This window comes from Carya illinoinensis, chromosome 6 (genome assembly GCF_018687715.1).
Source record: "Carya illinoinensis cultivar Pawnee chromosome 6, C.illinoinensisPawnee_v1, whole genome shotgun sequence".
Lineage (NCBI taxonomy): Eukaryota > Viridiplantae > Streptophyta > Magnoliopsida > Fagales > Juglandaceae > Carya > Carya illinoinensis.
The window spans coordinates 878,512-899,595 of NC_056757.1; the positions used below are offsets into that span (position 1 = coordinate 878,512).

General features: G+C 39.6%; 2 protein-coding genes across 2 annotated transcripts; one reads left to right on the plus strand and one right to left on the minus strand.

Annotated features, from left to right (window-relative positions):
• Positions 1-742: 742 nt before the first annotated feature.
• On the plus strand, positions 743-6,223 carry LOC122313807 (protein SGT1 homolog). Its single transcript, XM_043129050.1, has 10 exons — positions 743-1,023; positions 1,794-1,863; positions 3,222-3,346; positions 3,567-3,693; positions 3,943-4,039; positions 4,133-4,198; positions 4,315-4,450; positions 5,090-5,172; positions 5,579-5,683; positions 5,849-6,223. The coding sequence occupies exons 1-10, from the start codon at positions 864-866 to the stop codon at positions 5,954-5,956; spliced, it is 1,077 nt and encodes a 358-aa protein (XP_042984984.1). The 5' UTR covers positions 743-863; the 3' UTR covers positions 5,957-6,223.
• Positions 6,224-18,377: 12,154 nt separating this feature from the next.
• Positions 18,378-20,963, minus strand: LOC122313623. Its single transcript, XM_043128784.1, has one exon. The coding sequence runs from the start codon at positions 20,961-20,963 to the stop codon at positions 18,378-18,380; it is 2,586 nt and encodes an 861-aa protein (XP_042984718.1).
• Between the last annotated feature and the right edge of the window lie 121 nt (positions 20,964-21,084).

The following is a 21,084-nucleotide window of genomic DNA, read 5'->3' on the forward strand; positions in this document are numbered from 1 at the left end:
TTTATTATATTATAATAATAATATAATAGTAAAAAAAAAAAAAATTATGGTGGAAGATTCTAGACTCTATTACCGTCTCTCGTCACAAGTTCAACCTCACAGACTCTAGTAAAACTTACATTACCACTTTATCCCATATTACTAACCTCACAGGCCAAGCATCCACTTTTTATTATCCCTCCTTTTTTTTTTTCTTCTGTTTTATTTTTATTTTAATATATATATATATATATATATTTCATCATATACTTTTAAAAAGAAATTAAAAAAAAAAAAAAATTAAAAGGTCTAACTTAAACCCAACTTCCTTAATGATTCGTTGGTTGTAAATCATAAATTAAACTGTATTAGCAATCTGTTTGGTAATTTTTGGAATCTGGTTTGGTTTATCAGCTGATGATCCGATCTATATATAAGATGAGTCACGCGGCACGCATAATAAAAAGACTTAAAAAAAAACCTACAGGAAGAAAAAAGTTAAAATAAATTTAAAAAAATATAAATATAAAACAAAAATAGAAAATAGAAATTTTAAAAATAAAGAAATAAATATAGAAAATTTCTTGGTTGAGTTTTTTAAATTATTTTTATGTATAAGCGATGCCATATGATCACGACACATTATTTGTGGGAAATCAAATAAAAATAATTGAATATTTTAGGAGTAATTTTTCTTTTTTTGAAAAATAAAAATAAAAAGAAAAGGAAATTACCCTCATAGACGTTCCTTTAAAAAGGGAGGGTTACGTTACGTAGACTTGCTTGGACAAGTCAATCTGTGTCCTCCTCCCCTTTCTTTCCCTTCCCGCAAATCGAATCATCTCTTCAATTCTCTCTCTATCTCTCTCTCTGCGTTACCGTCCATGGAGTCCGATCTTGAAAGCAAGGCGAGGGAAGCATTCATCGACGACCACTTCGAGCTGGCCGAGCAGCTCTACTCCCAGGCCATCGCTCTCAACCCTACCCGGGCCGAGCTTTTCGCCGACCGCGCCCAGGCCAACCTGAAACTCAACAACTTCACTGGTACTCACTTCAATCTTTCTTTCCGATAGTGTTTCTGACTCTTAATTTAGCGTGGCGTGTTTAATTACCCTACTTTGGTGGGTTGCTGAGAAAGCGGATTAAAAGAAAGGAGAGGGTCGGATATTTTTTTATTCTATGCATTGATTGAGGCTGAAGTTTAGAACTTCACTTGTACAGTTTTTTAGGAAACCCTTTACCCAAAGAACGGAAGTAAATGAACGGAGATGATCTCATTGGCGATAAAACCAAACGCAGAGAATCAATTAGTTTCATTTCTTTTGTTTCATGAATATAGCCTGCTGTTGAAGAAAACAATATTTATATTATAAAAGAAAGCAATAGAGAAGAAGATTGTGCTTTATAATGATCTTGTGTTGCGTATTTTGAAACACAAAATACGTCATGGGGTAGCAGCATGAACCGAGCAATACGTAATAGTAATTAATTAATTTTTTTTTATTATCACTAATTGAAAAATTCTTTATTATCAAAATATTTGTGGGAAATCAAAAAGCTTGAGCTCAGAATTTTCTTCTCAAAAAGAAAAAAGAAAAAAACTTCTTGAGTTTACATGACATTGTTAGTTTGGTACGACAGTATGTTTGTTTGAGGTTGTTAGCGAAACTGCTGAACTAAGGTTGGGCGATTTACTCCTCAGCTCAAACCAGCTCGTTTACACCTATGTATATCTCTTTTTTTTGTTGCTGAATATTTGTTATGATAATGGCTTATAAAAGTTGCTAATTAATAATTTGTAATTTCTTGCGCAGAGGCTGTTGCTGATGCAAACAGAGCAATTGAAATGGACCCTTCGTTGGCAAAAGCATACTTGCGTAAAGGGTGAGTACAATACTGTAGACATTTGCATTGTTCTATCTGAGAGTACGTTCAGTTTCATTTGAAATTGAAGCTTCTGGAGAATTACATGGTGCATAAGCATGTCATTTTTTTTCCTCTTAAAGTTAGTAATAGTAAATTGTGTCACATATCTATGTTATGGACCTTGCTAGTTTTTCTTTTGCCAAGACGTTAGAAAAATAGACTTGAGATGTATTTGTATCACTCAAAGATTTGCTCTTTGCAGACTCTTTCTAATTACTATGGAAACTATAATAGTTTCTACTAATTCTCCTGGCTGGAAATGTAGCCATTATCCTCTTTGTAGTTGGATTGGGTTGTAAAATGAAAAAGCATTTTACTTAAAGCGGACTGTGAGGATTATTGGCTCATCATTGCAGATTTATTCTTTTCACAACTGACAACTCCATCTAGATGCTGCAGAATTCCTGTATTTTTCAATATATTCTCCAGTTTATGGATGCACATCTTGATTCCAGCCAACTCTTTTCTTAGACTTCATCTCTAGTCCAATTTCTTCAGGTTGTACTTTTTTATTTCCCATTATTTTGTATATATAGGTGAAAGAAATTTTATTAATAGAAATGAAAATAGTTATAGTCCAAGTAAACAAGATGTATACAAGTGAAAGCACCTAGTCAAGAACTACAAAGAGATACAAGAAAATCATGAAAACTGAGTCTGTATAGATCTATGGACTATTGCAATTGCCCATGACATTGGCGTATCATAGAAGAAATGTCTGAATTCATCCAATGAGCTTCTTTGATTCCTTGCTTTTTATCATCAAATGCATTACGCTTGAGAAAACATTCTCAATAAAAAGCTGTGTTTGCTTAATTAGGGACAACATTGGTTCCTACTAGTATGAGTTCTGTTAGTTATGGATATAAAGAGAATGCATTTTATAACTGGTTCTTGGCTCTATGAATGAAGTTTTAGAATCGCTGGTTGCCCTCAGTAGAACCTCACTGGCTACCACCGTAGCCCTGCGTCTCTTGACTTCAATGCTTTTGAGTATTAGACTACCTTTTCCACTACCTTTTCCAGTTTCAAAGTTAACCAAATATTGAAGAGCAAGTTGATTGGCTAGAGCATCTTTGGTATACTGTAATGATTTTTTATTTTTTTTAATTTCTTTTGATAGAATACTAGTCTAGGTTCAGTTCTCACTTCTCGAGCCATATGAAACCTTTTGCAGCTGGATACTTCTGCCTGGACATTTTTGTTGTGAAAATTAGGAATTTGTGCACCTTTAGTTTGAAGGCCTATTTTCTTTGCAATTGTATTTCCCACTTGTTTGTCGTTCATCTGTTTGGACTGTTCACGAATGAATACAGCTCTGCATGCTTCAACCTTGAAGAATATCAGACTGCAAAAGCAGCGTTGGAAACGGGTGCATCTTTGGCCCCTGGAGATGCAAGATTCACCAATTTACTCAAAGAATGTGATCAGTGGATTGCAAGTACGTAATTGCCACTTAAAACTGTAAATCTCTTAATGTCAATGAAGCTTTCTGTGCTTTTAGTCACAGCTGGATATTTAAATATCTTTTGGTTTGAAATGTGATTTTCTTTTGGTAAGGAAATACATATATATGAAAGTTATCATATAAGAGAAATTATAATGTGGCATCACGACAACCTTCTTAACGTCTTATCAGTGAAAGTTGCATATTTTGTCAGAGGAAACTGTTGATATACCAAAGCACTCATCGGAAACCACTCCAACAAATGTGCCTGCAGAAAGTTTTCAGCCTGTGGATGACCTTTCCAATCAGGTGACACCAACAGTAGCCAAACCAAAATACAGGTTTGTAACAGCTGTGTTTCTTGGTTTCTGCTGATGTATTGTGTCGCTGAGAAGGCGACATTAAAATTTATAGTTCCATGTCTCTTTCATTTAAAGGTTCTCTACAAACTTAAGAATTTCTATTTTGATTGTTTTCCTCAAATTTTAGTTAATGAGTACAAATATTAATGTTGTGTTCATTTAATGAACTATAGAATCTTATGCAAAATTGGAACAGTGAATAATACATTTACTATTAAAAATGTGCAGGCATGAATTCTACCAGAAGCCAGAGGAAGTGGTGGTGACTATCCTTGCTAAGGGCATACCTGCTGAAAATGTTTCCGTTGACTTTGGTGAACAAATAGTACGATTGATGAATTCTGTGTTTATTCACCTTTCTCATTGATTTCTCAGTTGTATGACTGAACCGATTCTAAATTTTATTGGTTGTATACAGCTTAGTGTTAGCATTGATGTTCCTGGTGAAGATGCGTATCATTTTCAACATCGCTTATTTGGAAAGGTAATGCATGCGACTTGTGAAAATAAAACATAATTGTTAGTATTCACACTGAATTTCATTAGAATCTCATGTTACTGATGCCAAGTTTACCATGGTGTTTTACTGTCTGCAAACAGATAATACCTTCCAACTGTAGGCATGATGTTTTGTCTACCAAAGTTGAAGTTCGCCTTGCCAAAGCTGAACCAATACATTGGACAACTCTTGAATTCAGCAATGCAAGTACGGTTCCACAAAGGGTAAATGCCTCAGGTGGGTTAATATTTTCCTATCGTAGTATGTTATGGTGTTGATAGTAACAGTATTGAAATGTGGATTGGATTTAAGCCACATCTGGAGCTGCTTCACTTGTCTTCTTTGTACTTTCTTTCCCTTTCGTATTCTTCAAATGAAAGTAGAATTGGTGCAGCTGCTTTTTTCTGAAATCCTCTGGTTTCTCCTAATTATAAAATAAATTAATAATAAATAATTACTGGTTTCTCCTGAACTGGGTGTCTGAAAAACTAGAACCAGGACCAGTTCACAATCCCCAAAATTTGGGCGGTCATGTCATACAGTGATGATACTTGTATCAGGTAGTGTTTTCTTTCTGCAATTTGTGTGATCTTCATGGTAAAATCTTGTATCTTTATGCGCATTTTGGACAAGGGCCTGGCAGCGCACAAATGGTCCAGCCCTTATGGGGGCTTGGAAAGAGTTTCCTGCTCGTTTGGAGATGGAGCCTAGTTTGAGTTTTGGGTGTGCTAGCTGTTAGGCTTGGCTGGGGATGGTTTATAAGAAATTGTGTGTACCTACACCAAAATATGATATCTTGAGCAATATAGTTGCTAAAGGAGGCTCAATATTCACCACTCGTGTTGATAAGCATGATTTCTGCTTTTAATTTTGCAGTTATTGGATCTCAAAGACCAGCTTACCCATCCTCAAAACCAAAAAAGGATTGGGATAAGATCGAAGCAGACGTGAAGAAGGAGGTCAGCCTCTATCCTACTTTAGTCTCAGATAATACACACTTTTGGGTCTTGGCCCAGGTTTAGATTTCATCCGTAATGCATAAAACATTACGTTTTTGTTTGAACAGATTAAAAGGGAACAACATTGCCCTTTCATTCACTAGAATTGCCTGTGGCAGACAGGAGGCAGATGTGGCACTGTTAACTGTCTGTCATGAGCATTTTTTTTCCCCATGCTTGGCATTTATGCAATTCAATTCACAGTTGATGGATGGAAGGGTAACATTACTTCTAGATTATATGACGACAAAACTGAAACCTTAAAGCTTCAGGATGAAATCTGAACTAAGGTCAAAGTTCAGGAATCAAGAGCGCATTCCAGCATCCTTTTGTTTTTCAGTGTACTTATCAGTTTTTTCCTTTTCAGGAGAAAGATGAAAAGCTAGATGGTGATGCAGCTTTAAACAAATTTTTCCAAAACATATATGCAGATGCTGATGAGGACACCAAAAGAGCCATGAAAAAATCATTTGTAAGTTTTTTGAGTCTTGCCATAATTTTTTAAAAAAGTTGACTTCAAAATGATAAACCTAATTATTTTGTGGTTTTCTTGAAGATCATATTGTTAAAAGAACCAAGTATTTGGTGACTTTGTTTCCGAACTTATTGCGTTTTGTACTGCTTTAAAATTACACAGGTTGAGTCAAATGGGACGGTGCTCTCCACGAACTGGAAGGAAGTGGGTTCAAAGAAGGTGGAGGGAAGCCCGCCTGATGGTATGGAGATGAGGAAATGGGAGTACTAAGAGAGTTAGTCCAATCAGATATATTGTAATTTGGGGTGTGTGTGATCATGCTCTGCTTGAACCTTTTTTTAAGTTCTCTGTTTTCAAGCTTTAATTGATGTGGTTGTGTCGGCGTCACATGAATCCCAAGTAACTGCTGGAACTCATCATTCTCGTTTTATTTTTCCCTTTTGGTGTGTGCGTGCTGTGTTTATGTCTAAAGAGACTTATCTTCATTTAATTTGGGCATCGGAACCCCTTTGCTCGTATAGTCTTGTTTGAATCTAACCTTGGTTGCTGAGAGCCATGAGCTCTAGTTGTACCTTAACTTCTCTGGGGCGTGCATATGGTTAGTGGCAATGCCTGTGGCGTGCGGGAAATGCAAATTTATGTGATCTATGCCTATTGCCCTGCGTTAGAAGAGCTGAAATATTGCGGTTTTGGTCAAACAGACACCAAAACCATGTATAAGAAGGCGTTTAGAAGGGCAACCAAAACCATGGAAAGCATTCTTTTATTGAAATGAAAATCCACTTTTTTTTCTTTTATTTTTTTAAAATACAATACGCAAATCCATGGTTTAGCCATTTTTGTTACACTCTCAAGCACCACCAAAAGAGTATACGTCATGTCATCCAAGAACCTGAAGTAAGCAAATCTCCATACCTTGCTGAATGCTAATGGACCTAATATGCCCCAAAACCTCACAACAAGCCCAAGTGGAATACTTATATAAAACCACTACATGTCAATCCAGCCATCGTCATCGCCGCCTTCATTATCAATATTTGGTGTTGGCTCAGGTGGCGGGTAATCTCCAATGCAACTAACTGTAAGTGGAGGTCCACAAAGATCATGATTACCAAGGAAACTCAATGCACTAAAGGTTTGTATCTGGCTACTGGAAGGAATTCTGCCAGATAAGTTTTTGCTTGATAAGTTCAAATAAGACAAGGATCTCAAACTCGCTAAGCTTTGAGGAATTGCACATGTTAATTAATTCCATGAGAGATCAAGAGATTCCAATAATTTCATGGCATTGATATTATCAGGGATCCCTCTATCGAGTTTGTTGGCTGACAGATTCATGAATCGTAGGCTGTAGAGACTGGTGACCCTCGTAGGGATTTCTCCAAATCAATTGTTGCTTGAGAGGTCCATGCTTGTGACCAGAGCTAGTGTTTGGCTATAATATAAGTACTCTCTTCCCTTCGTTACCAAGATTGTTGTTTCTGTTAATGTTTTTATTGGTAGGAGGAAATCAAAGACACCATTGGAGTCATCTTGTCTCACCATAGCACTAAAATTGCCAAAGCATCTCGGTATGTATCCGGAGAAGTTGTTTCGTACAAGGTCCAAGATCTAAAGCGAAGTTAGGTGACACAGCTCCTGAGGAATACTGCCACTGCACTTGTTTGAGCGAAGCATAAGGACAACAAGGTCATAATAACTATTCCCCAACCAAGTGGGTAAGTTACAAGAGAAATGATTATCAGTGAGATCTAAGAGCCTTGAACTTGTGCAATTCTGTAGCGACATTGGTAAATCTCCAAGCATGTTGTTTTTATACAATGATAGAGACTAAGCGTGGATACAAAGCCCGAAGAGCTTGGCACGTTTCTTGTGAGGCTATAGTTCCCCAAGTGCAACACTTTTAATGTAGAATAATTCATCCAACAGTCATGAAGTTCTCCGGATAAAAGATTTCTTGACAGATCCAGAAAAGCCACACGTCTCATTCTATCATTATGTTCACAAATCATGGGAGAAAGATGTCCATTGAATGAGTTACTTGAAAGATCTAATTTTGTAATGGTACGAGAGGTGATATGGGGAAGGGGGGCCAGAGAAGTTGTTTGAACCAAGATAGACAATTTCTCCAACAGATAATCTTGAAATACTGCCTTGAAGCTAGTTTTTAGAAAGATCTAGAAGATTTATTCTTGAAGAGTGGCTCCAAAACCAAGAAGGTACGGCATCTGATATTTTTGTGTTGGATAAATCTAGATATCGAAGATCTTTGTGATTGAAGCCATGAAGGAAATCGTGGGCCTAGTCTCCATGATTCCATCGTCAATGATTGGAGTTGGAAAGGTGGAACCCAATTGGAACTTACCTTCAAAGTCAATAGGTTTGAATCAGCGTAAAGATATTTCAATCCCATTAAGTTGGAAAGATGCATCTTGGAAACCAAACCTTCCAATAAATTTTGAGAGAGAAGTTAAGTTTCAAGATTTGAAAGGAGTCCAAAACTTACAGGAATTGCTCCATTTAATTGATTGTCAGCGATAGATAATACCGTTAATAACGATAGATTTCCTATAGATATAGGAATTGTACCAGAAATCAAGTTAGAGTCAAGGAAGAGAATAGAGAGTTTATGAAATTTCCCTAGTTGATCTGGCAAAACACCTGAAAGTCGATTATCCTCCATATGTAAGTACTCCAAGCTTTTTATGTGACATGCAGATGAATTTCCTAAGACCTCATGCAGACCTCTCCCAAGTTTGTTGTGAGATATATCTAAATGTTGTAGGTTACATAGATTCCCCAAGGAGCTCAGCAGTTTTCCTTCAAGGCCATTGAATGAGAGGTCAAGATGCTTCAATTGGGAAAGAAATCCGAAGGCATTAGGGAGTACCCCTTGAATATGGTTACCTGAAAGATCAAGTCTTTCGTGTGTAGTGATATTGAACAACCAGTTTGGAATTTTGTCTAGGAAGTTATTGCCACAGAGATACAAACTTTTCAAAGTAATCAGAATATGAATTGGAACCTGAATACGGTTGTAACCTAAATCAAGTGTGACAAGAGAGGTAAGATTATGAAGCTAGTCAAAAGTTGAAGAAACAAAGTGGTTCAACGAAGGATCTAGCAAAATGAGGGATGTAAGATTAACAAATGGAATTGGATCATACTTATCATCAAGTTGGCAAGCAGACAAGTGTAACTCGGATAGAGAAGAGAGCATGTTCAGCATTTGTAGCCAGTTAGATGCTTTGTTAAGATTGTTCACACTCATGTCCAGGAATTCTGGCAGAGAAAGATGAGACATCCATTCAAGATTGCTAATGTCCAGCAGGAGTCCTCGGATGTCAAAGATAATGCAACTTCGTGAGATTTGCAAACTAGAACGGGATATCTCCCATGAAACCTGCCTATGATAAATTTAGATACCTTAGATTCCTTAGGTGACCAAAGAAGCTTGGAATCTGATGACCTTCAAAATGACTAAAACTCAAGTCAATATACTGAAGATATTTTAATTCCAATAGAGAATCACTTATGATTCCGCCCAACCTCGACCGTTCTAAGGCTTCATAATCAGTGGTAGGATCATATGGATTTCGAAGGTTGAGGTGGATAACATGGCTAGTTAGATTGTCACAGCCAACGCCTTTCCAGAAGCAACACTCTTCACCTGTCCAAGATGAGAGTTGATTGGAAGGATCTATAAGACCTTGTTTGAATGACAGAAGGGCTTGCCTTTCTGTTTTTTCGCAAAAAGCGTTTGGATTTTTCCCATGAGATATTGATAATTGGGTAAACAGTATGGTAGTTGCTAAGGATAGGTAGGAATGCCAAAGGACCACCAAAACACTGTTCTTCTTCTCCATAATAATGCCTATTGCTTCAGGAGGAAATATTTGCAGATGCACAATACTAAATTTTAGAGAGAGAGAGAGAGAGAGATGAGGATTCCTCTTAATATGATAAACATAAAAGGGTGTCCAAGTCAAGATCTAAAATGATTAAAAAAGAAGAAAGGAAGGAAAGAAAGCTAAGCAGCCAAAGCCTATTGGAGTTGAAGGTTTGAATTTCAAGCAGTATGACCCAGTGATATCCATTATTAAACTAGCAGTTCAAAGCTTTGTTAACAAGAATTAATGGTAGACGACGAGACTTGTTTTTAATTTTCTTTCATCAGGTGGCCAGCCTCCTATTAAAAATCTTCTATCTTCTACATGTGTGCCAGCCAAATCCTTTAATTAAATGAATTGGGTTGGAATAACTTGTTGAAAGCCACCCAAGTGGCCTGCTGCACATGCACCGTTTGTGCTTTGGTTTATTAGGCACCGTTTGGTGCTTTTGTTTTATTAGGCTACCCACCCTCCAGCAAAGTCAAAAGCAGCTGCACCAAAAATCGTAAACGGTAGGCTGCTCTCTCCTATAAATAGGAGACAGCTCAGTTGCAAAACGTGCAGTGGGGAGAAAGAAAAATAGAGAGAAAGAGGGACGTGAGAGAGAGATAGAAATTTGTAGAGTTTTTTGTAAATCTCGTATAAATTCTATAAAAGAGGCTCCAGTGGACGTAGGCAATTGGTGAACCACTTAAATATTGTCTTGTGTGATTTTTGGACAGGCCAGAAGCACAACAATTGGTATCAGAGCTCTGATTCGAGCTGTCTGAAAATTCAAGTTGGTCAAAATCAATTTTTGACAACTCTAGGTTGTTCCTTGCATCGAGAAGAATCTATTGCCGCAAACGGAATCGAAAACGGAGGTCGGAAGAGCCCACACGTGCCCCGAGAAGATCGGCGCGTGCATCTACTGCAACTCACGCACCCCCACGTGTAGCCGGAGGTTGAAGACGACTGAGCCACACGCGCCCCACGCGCGCCAGAGGAGGAAGACGCGTGTCTGACACGCACCCAAGTGCCCCCACGCGCCCTAGAGGAATCTGCGCATGTATCACACGTGCCCACTCGCCGCCCACTCACACTGTTCGTGCACGTGCATCTCACGCCCCAGACGATTAGGATCGTCCATTTTTCATATCTATTTTGGGCTTGATTTAAGCCATTTGGAATCCAATTTCAACGATTAAATAGTGCTTTCTAACTATTTGGATCATTCTGGACTCATCCGTATGGTTAGAATTTTGAAATTGTGTCTAAGGTTTTCAAATTCAAATGGAAAGATCTGGAAGAGATAGGAGCTTTGAAAATGCCAGTATCTCTGGACGTCGGTCCACAGTGTCAAATGCCAAGTTTGAAGTTGAGAAATTCGATAGAACAAGCAACTTCGGCATGTGGTAGTGTGAAGTCATGGACGTTTTGATCCAACAAGAGTTGGATATTGCGTTGAGCAATAAACCAAATGATATGACTGATCAGGATTGGAAGAAGCTTAATACTCAAGCTTGTAGTACAATCGGATTATGCCTTACAAAAGAACAAAAATATTTTGTCATGAGAGAGACAAATGCTAGGGTACTTTGGTAGAAATTGGAGGATAAGTTCATGAATAAGAGCATTGAGAGCCGTTTACACATGAAAAAGAAGCTCTTCAGATTCCAATTTCATGAAGGTATTTCAATGTCTGAACATTTGAATAATTATAACCAAATTCTTGCTGATTTGTTAAACTTGGATGTTAAAATTGAAGATGAAGATAAAGCTTTACTTTTGTTAAATTCCTTGCCTGATACATATGAGCATTTAATTACTATTCTATTGTATGTGAAGGAAAATATTAGTTTTGAATATGTATCTAGTTCTTTAATTAGCAATGAGTACCGAAAAAAAGATAAGCAGGTATAACAAGATACATCAAGTGAAGCTCTAACAGCAAGAGGGAGACCACAGTCAAGGTATCCCAGAAGGAAGAACATTTTTCAATCAAAAACCCGGGCCACATCACTTGGTTCATCAGTCGGCGGAAAGCTCGCCAGAGACGAGTGTTCCTTTTGTCACAACAAAGGACACTGGAAGAAAAATTATCCCAAGCTGAAGGGACAACAGCAGAATCAACCCTCCACAGCCAATGTCGTGGACAGAGATGATGATTCAGATTTTTCCTTGATAAGTTCATCATCCATTTGTCATTCCGATGAATGGATTATGGATTCCGGATGTACCTATCACATGTGTTCCAATCGGGACTGGTTTACTGACTTCACAAAGATTGAGGGTGGAGTAGTACTTATGGGCAATTACAGTGCCTATAAGACTCAGGGAATAGGTAGCATTCGGTTAAAGCTACACGATGGTAGCGTCAAGATTTTGACAGAAGTTCGGTACGTTCCGGACTTGCAGAAGAATCTCATCTCACTGGGATCTCTGGATTCAAAGGGATTCAGAATCACCATTGAAGGCAGAACTCTCAAAGTACTAATGGGAGTTCAGGTGGCAATGAAGGGCTTGAGGCGAGGAAACTTGTACTTCTTGCAAGGAAGTACTGTTGATGGAAGAGCTTCCACAGGCTGTGAGAAGCTAGATGAGACTAATGATGACACCACCAGTCTTTGACATATGCGTATGGGACATGCAGGAGTAAAAGTTTTGCAAACACTGGTGAACCAAAGCTTACTCAAAGGTGCCAAGACTGGTAAACTATCTTTCTGTGAGCATTGTGTATTGGGGAAGCAGAGGCAGATCAAGTTTGGAACCGCAGTACACAATACACAGGGAATACTTGATTATGTGCACTCCGATGTTTGGAGACCTACCCAAAATGCATCTTTGGGAGGTAACTTTTGTTGATGATTATTCTCGTCGTGTTTGGGTGTATACGATGAAGAATAAAAATGAAGTACTAAAAATCTTCCTTAATTGGAAGAAAATGGTTGAGACTCAGATCGGCAGAAAGATCAATCGGCTCATATCTGATAATGGAGGTGAGTACACTTCAGACCCCTTCATGGAAGTATGTCGGAGAGAGGGAATTGTCAGACACTTCACGGTACGAGGTACACTGCAGCAGAACGGCGTGTCAGAACGAATGAATCGTACTTTATTAGAGAAAGTGCGATGTATGTTGCTGAATGTTGGATTCAGTAAGAAATTTTGGGCTAAAACTGTGACATATGCCTGCCATCTCATTAACCGACTACCTGCAGCTGCCAATGACGGGAAGACACTCACTGAAATGTGGAGAGGTACACATGCTACTGATTATGACTCTTTACATGTTTTCGGATGTCCTGCTTACTATCATGCTAAAGAAAGTAAGCTTGATCCTAGAGCCAAGAAAGCAAAATTCTTGGGCTTTAGTACTAGTGTAAAAGGGTATAGACTCTGGTGCATAGAGTCCAAAAAGGTGATAATCAGTAGAGATGTTACATTCAACGAATCTGAGATACTTAAGTTACATAAGCATAAAGATTCTAATGAAAGCAATCATGATAGCGAAACACCTGGTGATTCGCAAAAGGTCGAGTTTTCTACTCGAAAGGATTCAGGAGAAACAAATGGAAAGCACGGACAAGATGAGGTTGATAGTCCAGTCACAGTACCTCCAATACAACCTGAATCAATAGCAACCAATAGACTGAGAAGAGAGAAACGTGTACCGTCACGTTTTGCAGACTATGTGACATATGCATTACCAATTGAAAGGGGTGAGATCCCAACCACTTACAAAGAAGCCATACAGTCCAGTGAACAAGTTGAATGGACAAAAACGATGAATGAAGAGATGCTGTCTCTTCACCAGAATCAGACTTGGGAGCTTGTGCCGCTTCCAAAAGGAAAGAAGACAATTGGCTGTAAGTAGATCTTCAATCAGAAAGATGATCAAGTTGCTAAAAATGGAGTGCGATACAAAGTTAGGTTGGTAGCCAAGGGCTACGTTCAGATAGAGGGAATTGACTACAGTGAAGTATTCTCTCCTATTGTGAAGCATTCATCCATTCGGATATTGCTAGTTTTGGTTGCACAATATGATCTTGAGTTAGCACAGCTTGATGTAAAGACAACTTTCTTGCATGGTGATCTGGAAGAGGAGATTTATCTGTCTCAACCAGAAGGATTTAAAGAAGCTGGAAAAGAAAATTGGGTATGCAGTCTGAAGAAGTCTCTCTATGGCTTGAAGCAGTCACCTCGGCAATGGTATAAGCGGTTTGACCGCTTTATGATGGATCTGAAATATACTCGTTGCCAATACGATCATTTTGTATATTTCAGAAAACTTACAAATGGATCTTTCATTTATTTGCTTTTATATGTAGATGATATGTTAATTGCATGTAAAAGCAAGGGGGAGATAGATCGCTTAAAAACTCAGTTAAGTCATGAGTTTGAAATGAAAGATCTGGGAGAAGCACGAAAAATACTGAGGATGGAGATCAGCAGAGATAGGGTGAAAGGTACAGTTCACCTTACTCAGATGCAATATCTGAAGAGAATACTGCAACGCTTCAACATCGACTTAAAGACGAAGCCAGTGAGTACTCCTATGGCCCCATATTTCAAGCTCAGTGCATTGCAGTCTCCTAAAACAGATGAAAAGCGGGACTACATAAGGAATGTCCCATATGCAAGTGTTGTTGGAAGCTTAATGTATGCCATTGTGTGTACACGACCTGATATCTCCCAGGCCATTAGCTTAGTTAGTCGCTATATGCATAATCCTGGAAAGGTTCATTGGCATGCGGCTAAGTGGATTCTATGGTATATTGCCGGGATCGTAGATGTTGGTTTGAAGTTCGAGAAGAGTGAAGATAGTCTAGTAACTGGATATGTTGACTCAGACTATGTAGGTGATCTTAACAAACGCCGATCAACAACTGGATATGTGTTCACTATGGCTAGAGGACCAGTTAGTTGGCGATCAACTTTGCAGTCGATAATTGCACTATCATCAAATGATGCTGAATACATGGCTGTAATAGAAACTATGAAAGAAGCTATTTGGTTACAGGAATAGGTAACAGATTTGGGTTTTAAGCAACAAGAGGTTACCGTTTACTGTGACAGTCATAGTGCAATTCATTTGGCCAAGAATCAAGTGTATCACTCTCGAACAAAATACATAGATGTCCGATTTCACTTTGTACGTAAAATATTAGAAGAATGTGTCAACAAACTTCAGAAGATTGGCACTGAAGATAATCCAGCAGATATGTTGACGAAAGTTGTCACATGAATCAAGTTCCAACACTATTTGAACTTGATCAGTATTGTACACTGCTGAGCACCCTCGAGTGCATTGGAACGTATTCGATAGCAGAAGTCTCTCATGTCAAAGAAATAGGTGTATTCATTTGAAGAATGAATCAATTTGCAAGCAGCCTGGTATGTCACAATTGGGTGGGGGGTGATTGTGGAAAGCCACCCAAGTGGCCTGCTGCACATGCAACGTTTGGTGCTTTGGTTTATTAGGCACCTTTTGGTGCTTTTGTTTTATTAGGCCACCCACCCTCTAGCAAAGTCAGAAGCAGCTGCACCAAAATCGTAAATGGTAGGCTGTAGGAGAGAGCTCAGTTGCAAAACGTGCAGTGGGGAGAAAGAAAAATAGAGAGAAAGAGGGATGTGAGAGAGATAGAAATTTGTAGAGTTTTTTGTAAATTTCGTACAAATTCTATAAAAGAGGCTCCAGTGGACGTAGGCAATTGTTGAACCACTTAAATATTATCTTGTGTGCTTTTTGAATAGGCCGGAAGCACACCATAACTTTGTGAAATCAAATACCTATGATTCCGCGTTACACGAATCCCATTTCGATGAATCTTTTAATAATTATTTTTATCCCCTAAAAGAAATATCACGTAATTTTGCATCTTTTAAAATTTTTAATGGAGTCGTGCTGCTTCAAGTGAAGTTCAAAAAACCCTTCCTCGGTATCCGACTATCGGAGCCCCTCTCTCCCATTCGCCTCCCTCTCATGTGATTGAAAAACCGAGCGGCAGAACCTGGGTTCCTTCCAGCATTTTACACTTCTCTATTTTACGTTTCCGGCGCTGTAGAGTTTGTTGTTACTATGTATGCTTCTCGATCTCTCTAATTTTCACTTCTCTATTTTTCTTTGTGAATCTTCAATTGTGTGGCTCTGAAAGTCCGTTCTCGTGAATCTGAAAGTGTGTCCTCCATTTTCTGGCTTGGGTTATAAATTTTTAAGGAGAAGTAAATTGTTTTCTGGGCTATAAAGTTTATGAGTAATCCATAGATTTTTCAAGTAGCTTCTGTAAAATATACAGACCGTAATTTATCGTTGGATCAACCGTAATTTCTCTTCTGTGCAATGGGCCAAGCTTCTCAATCTGGCAATGTGGTGCAAGTCTCAAGAGCCAACCTCACGTTGACGTTCAAGAGGGAATAAGATGCAAACAGAATCTCTCTATTAATGAAATCGCTTCATTCTCAAGTTCAAGATCAAAATCGGCAACTGCCTTTCTTCTCCATGAAAACCATATTTAAAGGATTACATGTGCTAAAATTCAGGAAATAAATTAGGAAGGGATTGCCAATATGACAACAAAGTCTTGCGGGAATAAATTAAGAAAGAATTATCAACAAAGCAACAAAAGTTTGAAAAAAGTAGATAAGAATCGATAAGGATTCTAGCAGCTGAAAAGGTCCTCATCCCCCCCACGATTTAAGGAATAGATTCTGCTTGGGTACCATGCTCCCTATTTGCATCAATTGCTGGCCACTGAGAAGAACTTGACTCCGGCAAGTTTTGAAGAACATAGGCAGCAAACAAATCTGGGTGAAGTCGGTTGAGCTCCGAAGCTTGTAGCCAAACAGAGTCAGACTGGGGACGATTTTTCCATTGTACTAAGAACTTGTAATAACCTCCCCGCCGAGTAGTAACAAACTAGTGGTCGAGTATCGACGCAATTTCATCTCTTGGGGCTGTATTTTTGGGAACGCGAATAACTGCATCTTGTTAGGTATTTAGATCCGAGGCTAGTGGCATTGTTTCTTCCGAACCATGAAATTGAATGAGATCTTCAATGTTGAAAATAGGGCTGATCCCGTAGTCAGCAGGTAACTCAATCACGTAGGCGTTAGGACCCAACTTCTTAACCACCTTAAAAGGTCCTGTGCGCCGAGCATGTAGCTTATTGAAACTCCCAGGAGGAAAACGTTCAGGTTTTAAGTAGATAAGAACCATGTCGCCAACCTGAAATTGTCTGTCCTTCCGCCTAGTATTTGCAACGTTGGAATTTGCTTCCATGCTGAGGGTCAGACGCCGCTTGACTTCTCCATGAATGTCCTTCATGTAACTAGAAAAATCCAACGCAGCTTCGCTGGGTCTAGAGGGCAATGTTAGAGAGTGGAGGTCCAACGGAGTGTGGGGGCTAAAGTCAAATACCACTTCAAATGGCGTGCAACCAGTGGAGCGATTAACAGAGCTATTGAAAGCAAACTCTGCCTGTGGTAACACGAAGTCCCAACTCGCTGCATGGTCTACTACTAAACATCTCAATAAGTTTCCTACACTTCGGTTGGTTACTTCGGTTTGGCCGTCGGTCTGAGGATGAAATGCACTAGAGAACAGCAGCTTTGTCCCCATTTTGGCCCACAAAGTCTTTCAAAAATAACTCATGAATTTAACATCCCGGTCGGACACTATGGAGGATGGAACACCATGCAGCCGAATCACTTGTAAAAATAATGCCGCTGTTTTGGATGCATCATAAGTCTTGTGACAAGGAATAAAATGAGCCATCTTTGAAAAGCGATCCACTACCACCATTATGGAATCATGCTACCGTAGTGTCTTTGGTAGTCCAAGCACGAAATCCATACTAATGTGCTGCCAAGGCCTATTTGGAATTGGAAGAGGGGTATAAAGACCCGCTTGTTGCTTGGTGTCTTTGTTTATTTGACAAATCTTACAACGAGCCACGACCTTATGCACGTCGCGCCGTAGTCGAGGCCAAAAGAATCTGTCGAAGACCATGGCAAATGTTTTATCAACACCAAAATGCCCAGCTAAACCTCCTCCATGAAGCTCTAAAATAATAAATTCTCTGAAAGAGCCACACGGAATACATAGTCGATTGCCGTGGAATAAAAAGCCATCTTTCACTGAGAATTCATTTTTAGCTACGTCCGTGCCTTCCACGAGCTGACGCCAAATGACGCCAAAGTCTGTATCTGTAGAATATTGTTGCTTCAGACTGTCAAATTCCATAGTATTAACCGATGACACCACTAGCAAATGTGGTCGCCTGCTTAAGGCATCGGCTACTTTATTTTCAGTTCTAGACTTATGCTTAATGACAAAGTCAAATTGCTGCAGAAAATCCATCCATCGAGCATGCCGTGCGTTCGGCTTACTTTGAGCATTCAAATGTTTTAATGAATCGTGGTCCGTATAGAGAACAAATTCTCTATGAATTAAGTAAGGGCGCCAATGTTTAAGAGTCTGAACCAGAGCATAAAATTCCATATCGTACGCCGAATACCGTCGACGGGCCTCATTAAGTTTTTCACTATAAAAGGCGATAGGATGTCCTTCTTGGCTGAGTACTCCTCCCACACCTACATGCGATGCGTCACATGCAACTTCAAATATTTTGGAGAAATCCGGGAGCTTTAGAACGGGAGCTTCTCCCATCTTTGTTTTAATCTCAGTGAATGCATTATTGGTAGATGCAGTCCACATAAAAACTTTGGACTTCAAACACTCAGTGATGGGGGCCATGATGGTACTGAATTTTCGTATGAAACGCCGATAAAATGTCGCTAGTCCATGAAAGCTGCGCACTTCAAAAAAAATTGTGAGGAGCAGGCCAACTTCTAATTGCTTGAACCTTGGTAGGATCGGCTTCAACCCCTTGGTCTGAAATAATGAACCCCAAAAAATACACCCGCTTCTTCATAAAAGAACACTTGCCACGGTTTACATAGAGTTGTTCTCTTTTTAATGTCTCTAGGACCTGCTGCACATGGTCTAAATGATCCTGCAAACAATGGCTGAAAATCAAGATGTCATCAAAATAGACAACTACGAATTTGCCCAAGAAAGGTTTGAGTGCTTGCGTCATGACATGCATAAATGTGCTTGGTGCTTTGGTTAGTCCGAAAGGCATGACCAACCACTCGAATAAGCCATCTTTGGTTTTGAATGCCGTCTTCCACTCATCTCCGGAATGGATTTGAATTTGATGATGCCCGCAACGAAGATCAATTTTTGTAAAGATGGATGCACCACTCAATAAGTCTAGCATGTCGTCAAGTCGAGGAATAGGAAATTGGTACTTCACCGTTATTTTGTTGATCGCTCGGCTATCGACGCACATCCTCCAAGTATTGTCTTTCTTGGGTGTAAGTAGAACTGGTACAGCACAAGGGCTAAGACTTTCTCGAATGAATCCACTGTCAAGCAGCTGCTGGATTTGTCGATTCAGTTCTTCATTTTCCGTGGGACTCATACGGTAATGTGGTAGGTTTATTAGAGAAGAACCTGGGATTAGATCAATGGCATGTTGCACCTCTCGCATCGGTGGTAGTTGTTTTGGCATCTCATCGGGCATGATTTCCCGGAACTTCTCCAGCATGTTTGTAAATTCGTTGGGGATAATACCATCTTCCTGTTTAGTCTCTCGGTTCACTAGCAACAGCACTAGTTGTTTTCCTTTTAGAGCTTGAGTAAACTGTCGAATGGTTAACACCGAAACAACCTCTTTTTTCTTTTGTTTTGGTTGTGTGTCAAACTCAAAAATCTGCAAAGAGTCTAAAACGAATTTCTTGCCATTAAATTTAAAAGAGTAAGAATTGGCATACCCGTCATACAACACCTTTCTGTCATAGAGCCAAGGCCGACCCAATAATAAATGACAAACAGTCATAGGGACTACATCACACCAGGCTTCATCCATATAGCTTCTTCCCAATGCGAACTTCACCAAACATCGATGTTTTACCAAGATGGGGTTATCTTCATTGACCCAGCTTACTCGATAAGGGGTGGGGTGTTTTTCAATTGTCAAACCCAAACATTCCACTGCATCACTAGAGACCACATTCATTCCACTCCCATTGTCAATGATAACATTTAACGCACGATCACCATGCTCCATACAAGTATGAAAAATGTTGGTGCGTCGCCAATCAGAATTATCACTTTGGATCTTCTTCTTAGTGCCCGTCAAAACTCGGTGGATCACACAACTGGGCAGATCGGTTGCTCCCAAGTGCTCTATATCTTCACTGTCACTTTCTTCAAATTCCTCTTCCTCAACTCCCTCAACTGCATCAAGCATTCTGAGTTCTTTCTCACATACAAAGGCCAATTTTTTTTCTCTCGTAGGACATACTACATCATAATGTCCAAACCCCTTACACTTGTAGCATTGCGGTCTGTCGCCGGTAAGTTTGCCCTTTCCTCTTTGGTCACCCACCACAGCGTGTCTACCCTGGTCAGTGGGCAGAGGTGGTTTCTGGTATGGTTGTGTTGGTGCACGTTCCTGCCTGGGATCCGTAGTTGACATGCGTCTCCCGTTGAAAAATCCAAGTTGCTTTTCGACTCGTAAGGCCAATTGATAAGCTTTGTCGACTCTTAAGAGCCGTGCTATTAGCATCTCTTTTCGCAGTTCATTACGTAAGCCCATGCGGTAATGAGCTAGTGTCTGTTGCTCATTTTCCACCACCTTGATGCGAACGGTCAATTCATGGAAGCGGTTTGTATACTGGTCGACAGTCAATGTCCCCTGCCTCAGTTGTAGCATCTCTTCAAACATAATTTGCTCGTAGTTAATAGGCAGATATTTCTCTTTCAGCCGCTCCTTCATTTCTTCCCAATTAGAAACCAGCGCACGTTGAGTATGGCGTAGTTGTTCTTCCACACTACCCCACCAAGCTCGTGCATGTCCTTTTAATTTCATACGGACATAACGAACTTTTCTATCCTCAGACACAGAAAACCAATCAAAATAATCTTCAATGGCCGTCAACCAATCTTCAAAAGCATTGGGATCTAGTTTTCCAAAAAAATCTGGAACATCTACCTTCATTCCCTTGGCTAGTTCATCAAGAGGTTGACGGTTGAAGTTACGTCCTCCTCGTCCCCTGGGAAATTCACGACCATTCTGCCCAAAGCGCGCTTCATGATTACCAAATCCCCTGTTTCTCTCCCTGTAATACTCATCCTCTTCGTTCCCTTCACTGCCATCTACTTCATCTTCCGGAGGAGGCCTACGCACCCTCCTATTGTGAGGTCCAACCTCATCTCGATTTCGACGTTCCTCCATTGTATCCAGCCTTTGATTGATCTGTTCCAGGATAGATGCGAGTTGGGTGATTTGTGCTTGTAGTTGGGGTAGATCAGTGTTTGGATTTTGGTTATTCGCCATATCGTAAGAATTACCACTGTGAGTTACAGGCATGAACCACTGAGTTCCTTGAGGAGGAAACCTATATCTGATGCGAAAAATGGTGCAAGTCTCAAGTGCCAACCTCACGTTGACGTTCAAG

What these genes read in the sequence shown, in the direction of transcription:
- LOC122313807 (XM_043129050.1), top strand. Translation starts at nt 864, where the DNA reads ATGGAGTCCGATCTTGAAAGCAAGGCGAGGGAAGCATTCATCGACGAC. An exon ending in AAAGCATACTTGCGTAAAGG is followed by an intron (nt 1,864 to 3,221) that starts GTGAGTACAATA and finishes GAATGAATACAG; the next exon opens with CTCTGCATGCTTCAACCTTG. An exon ending in AACATCGCTTATTTGGAAAG is followed by an intron (nt 4,199 to 4,314) that starts GTAATGCATGCG and finishes GTCTGCAAACAG; the next exon opens with ATAATACCTTCCAACTGTAG.
- LOC122313623 (XM_043128784.1), bottom strand. Translation starts at nt 20,963, where the DNA reads ATGGCGAATAACCAAAATCCAAACACTGATCTACCCCAACTACAAGCA.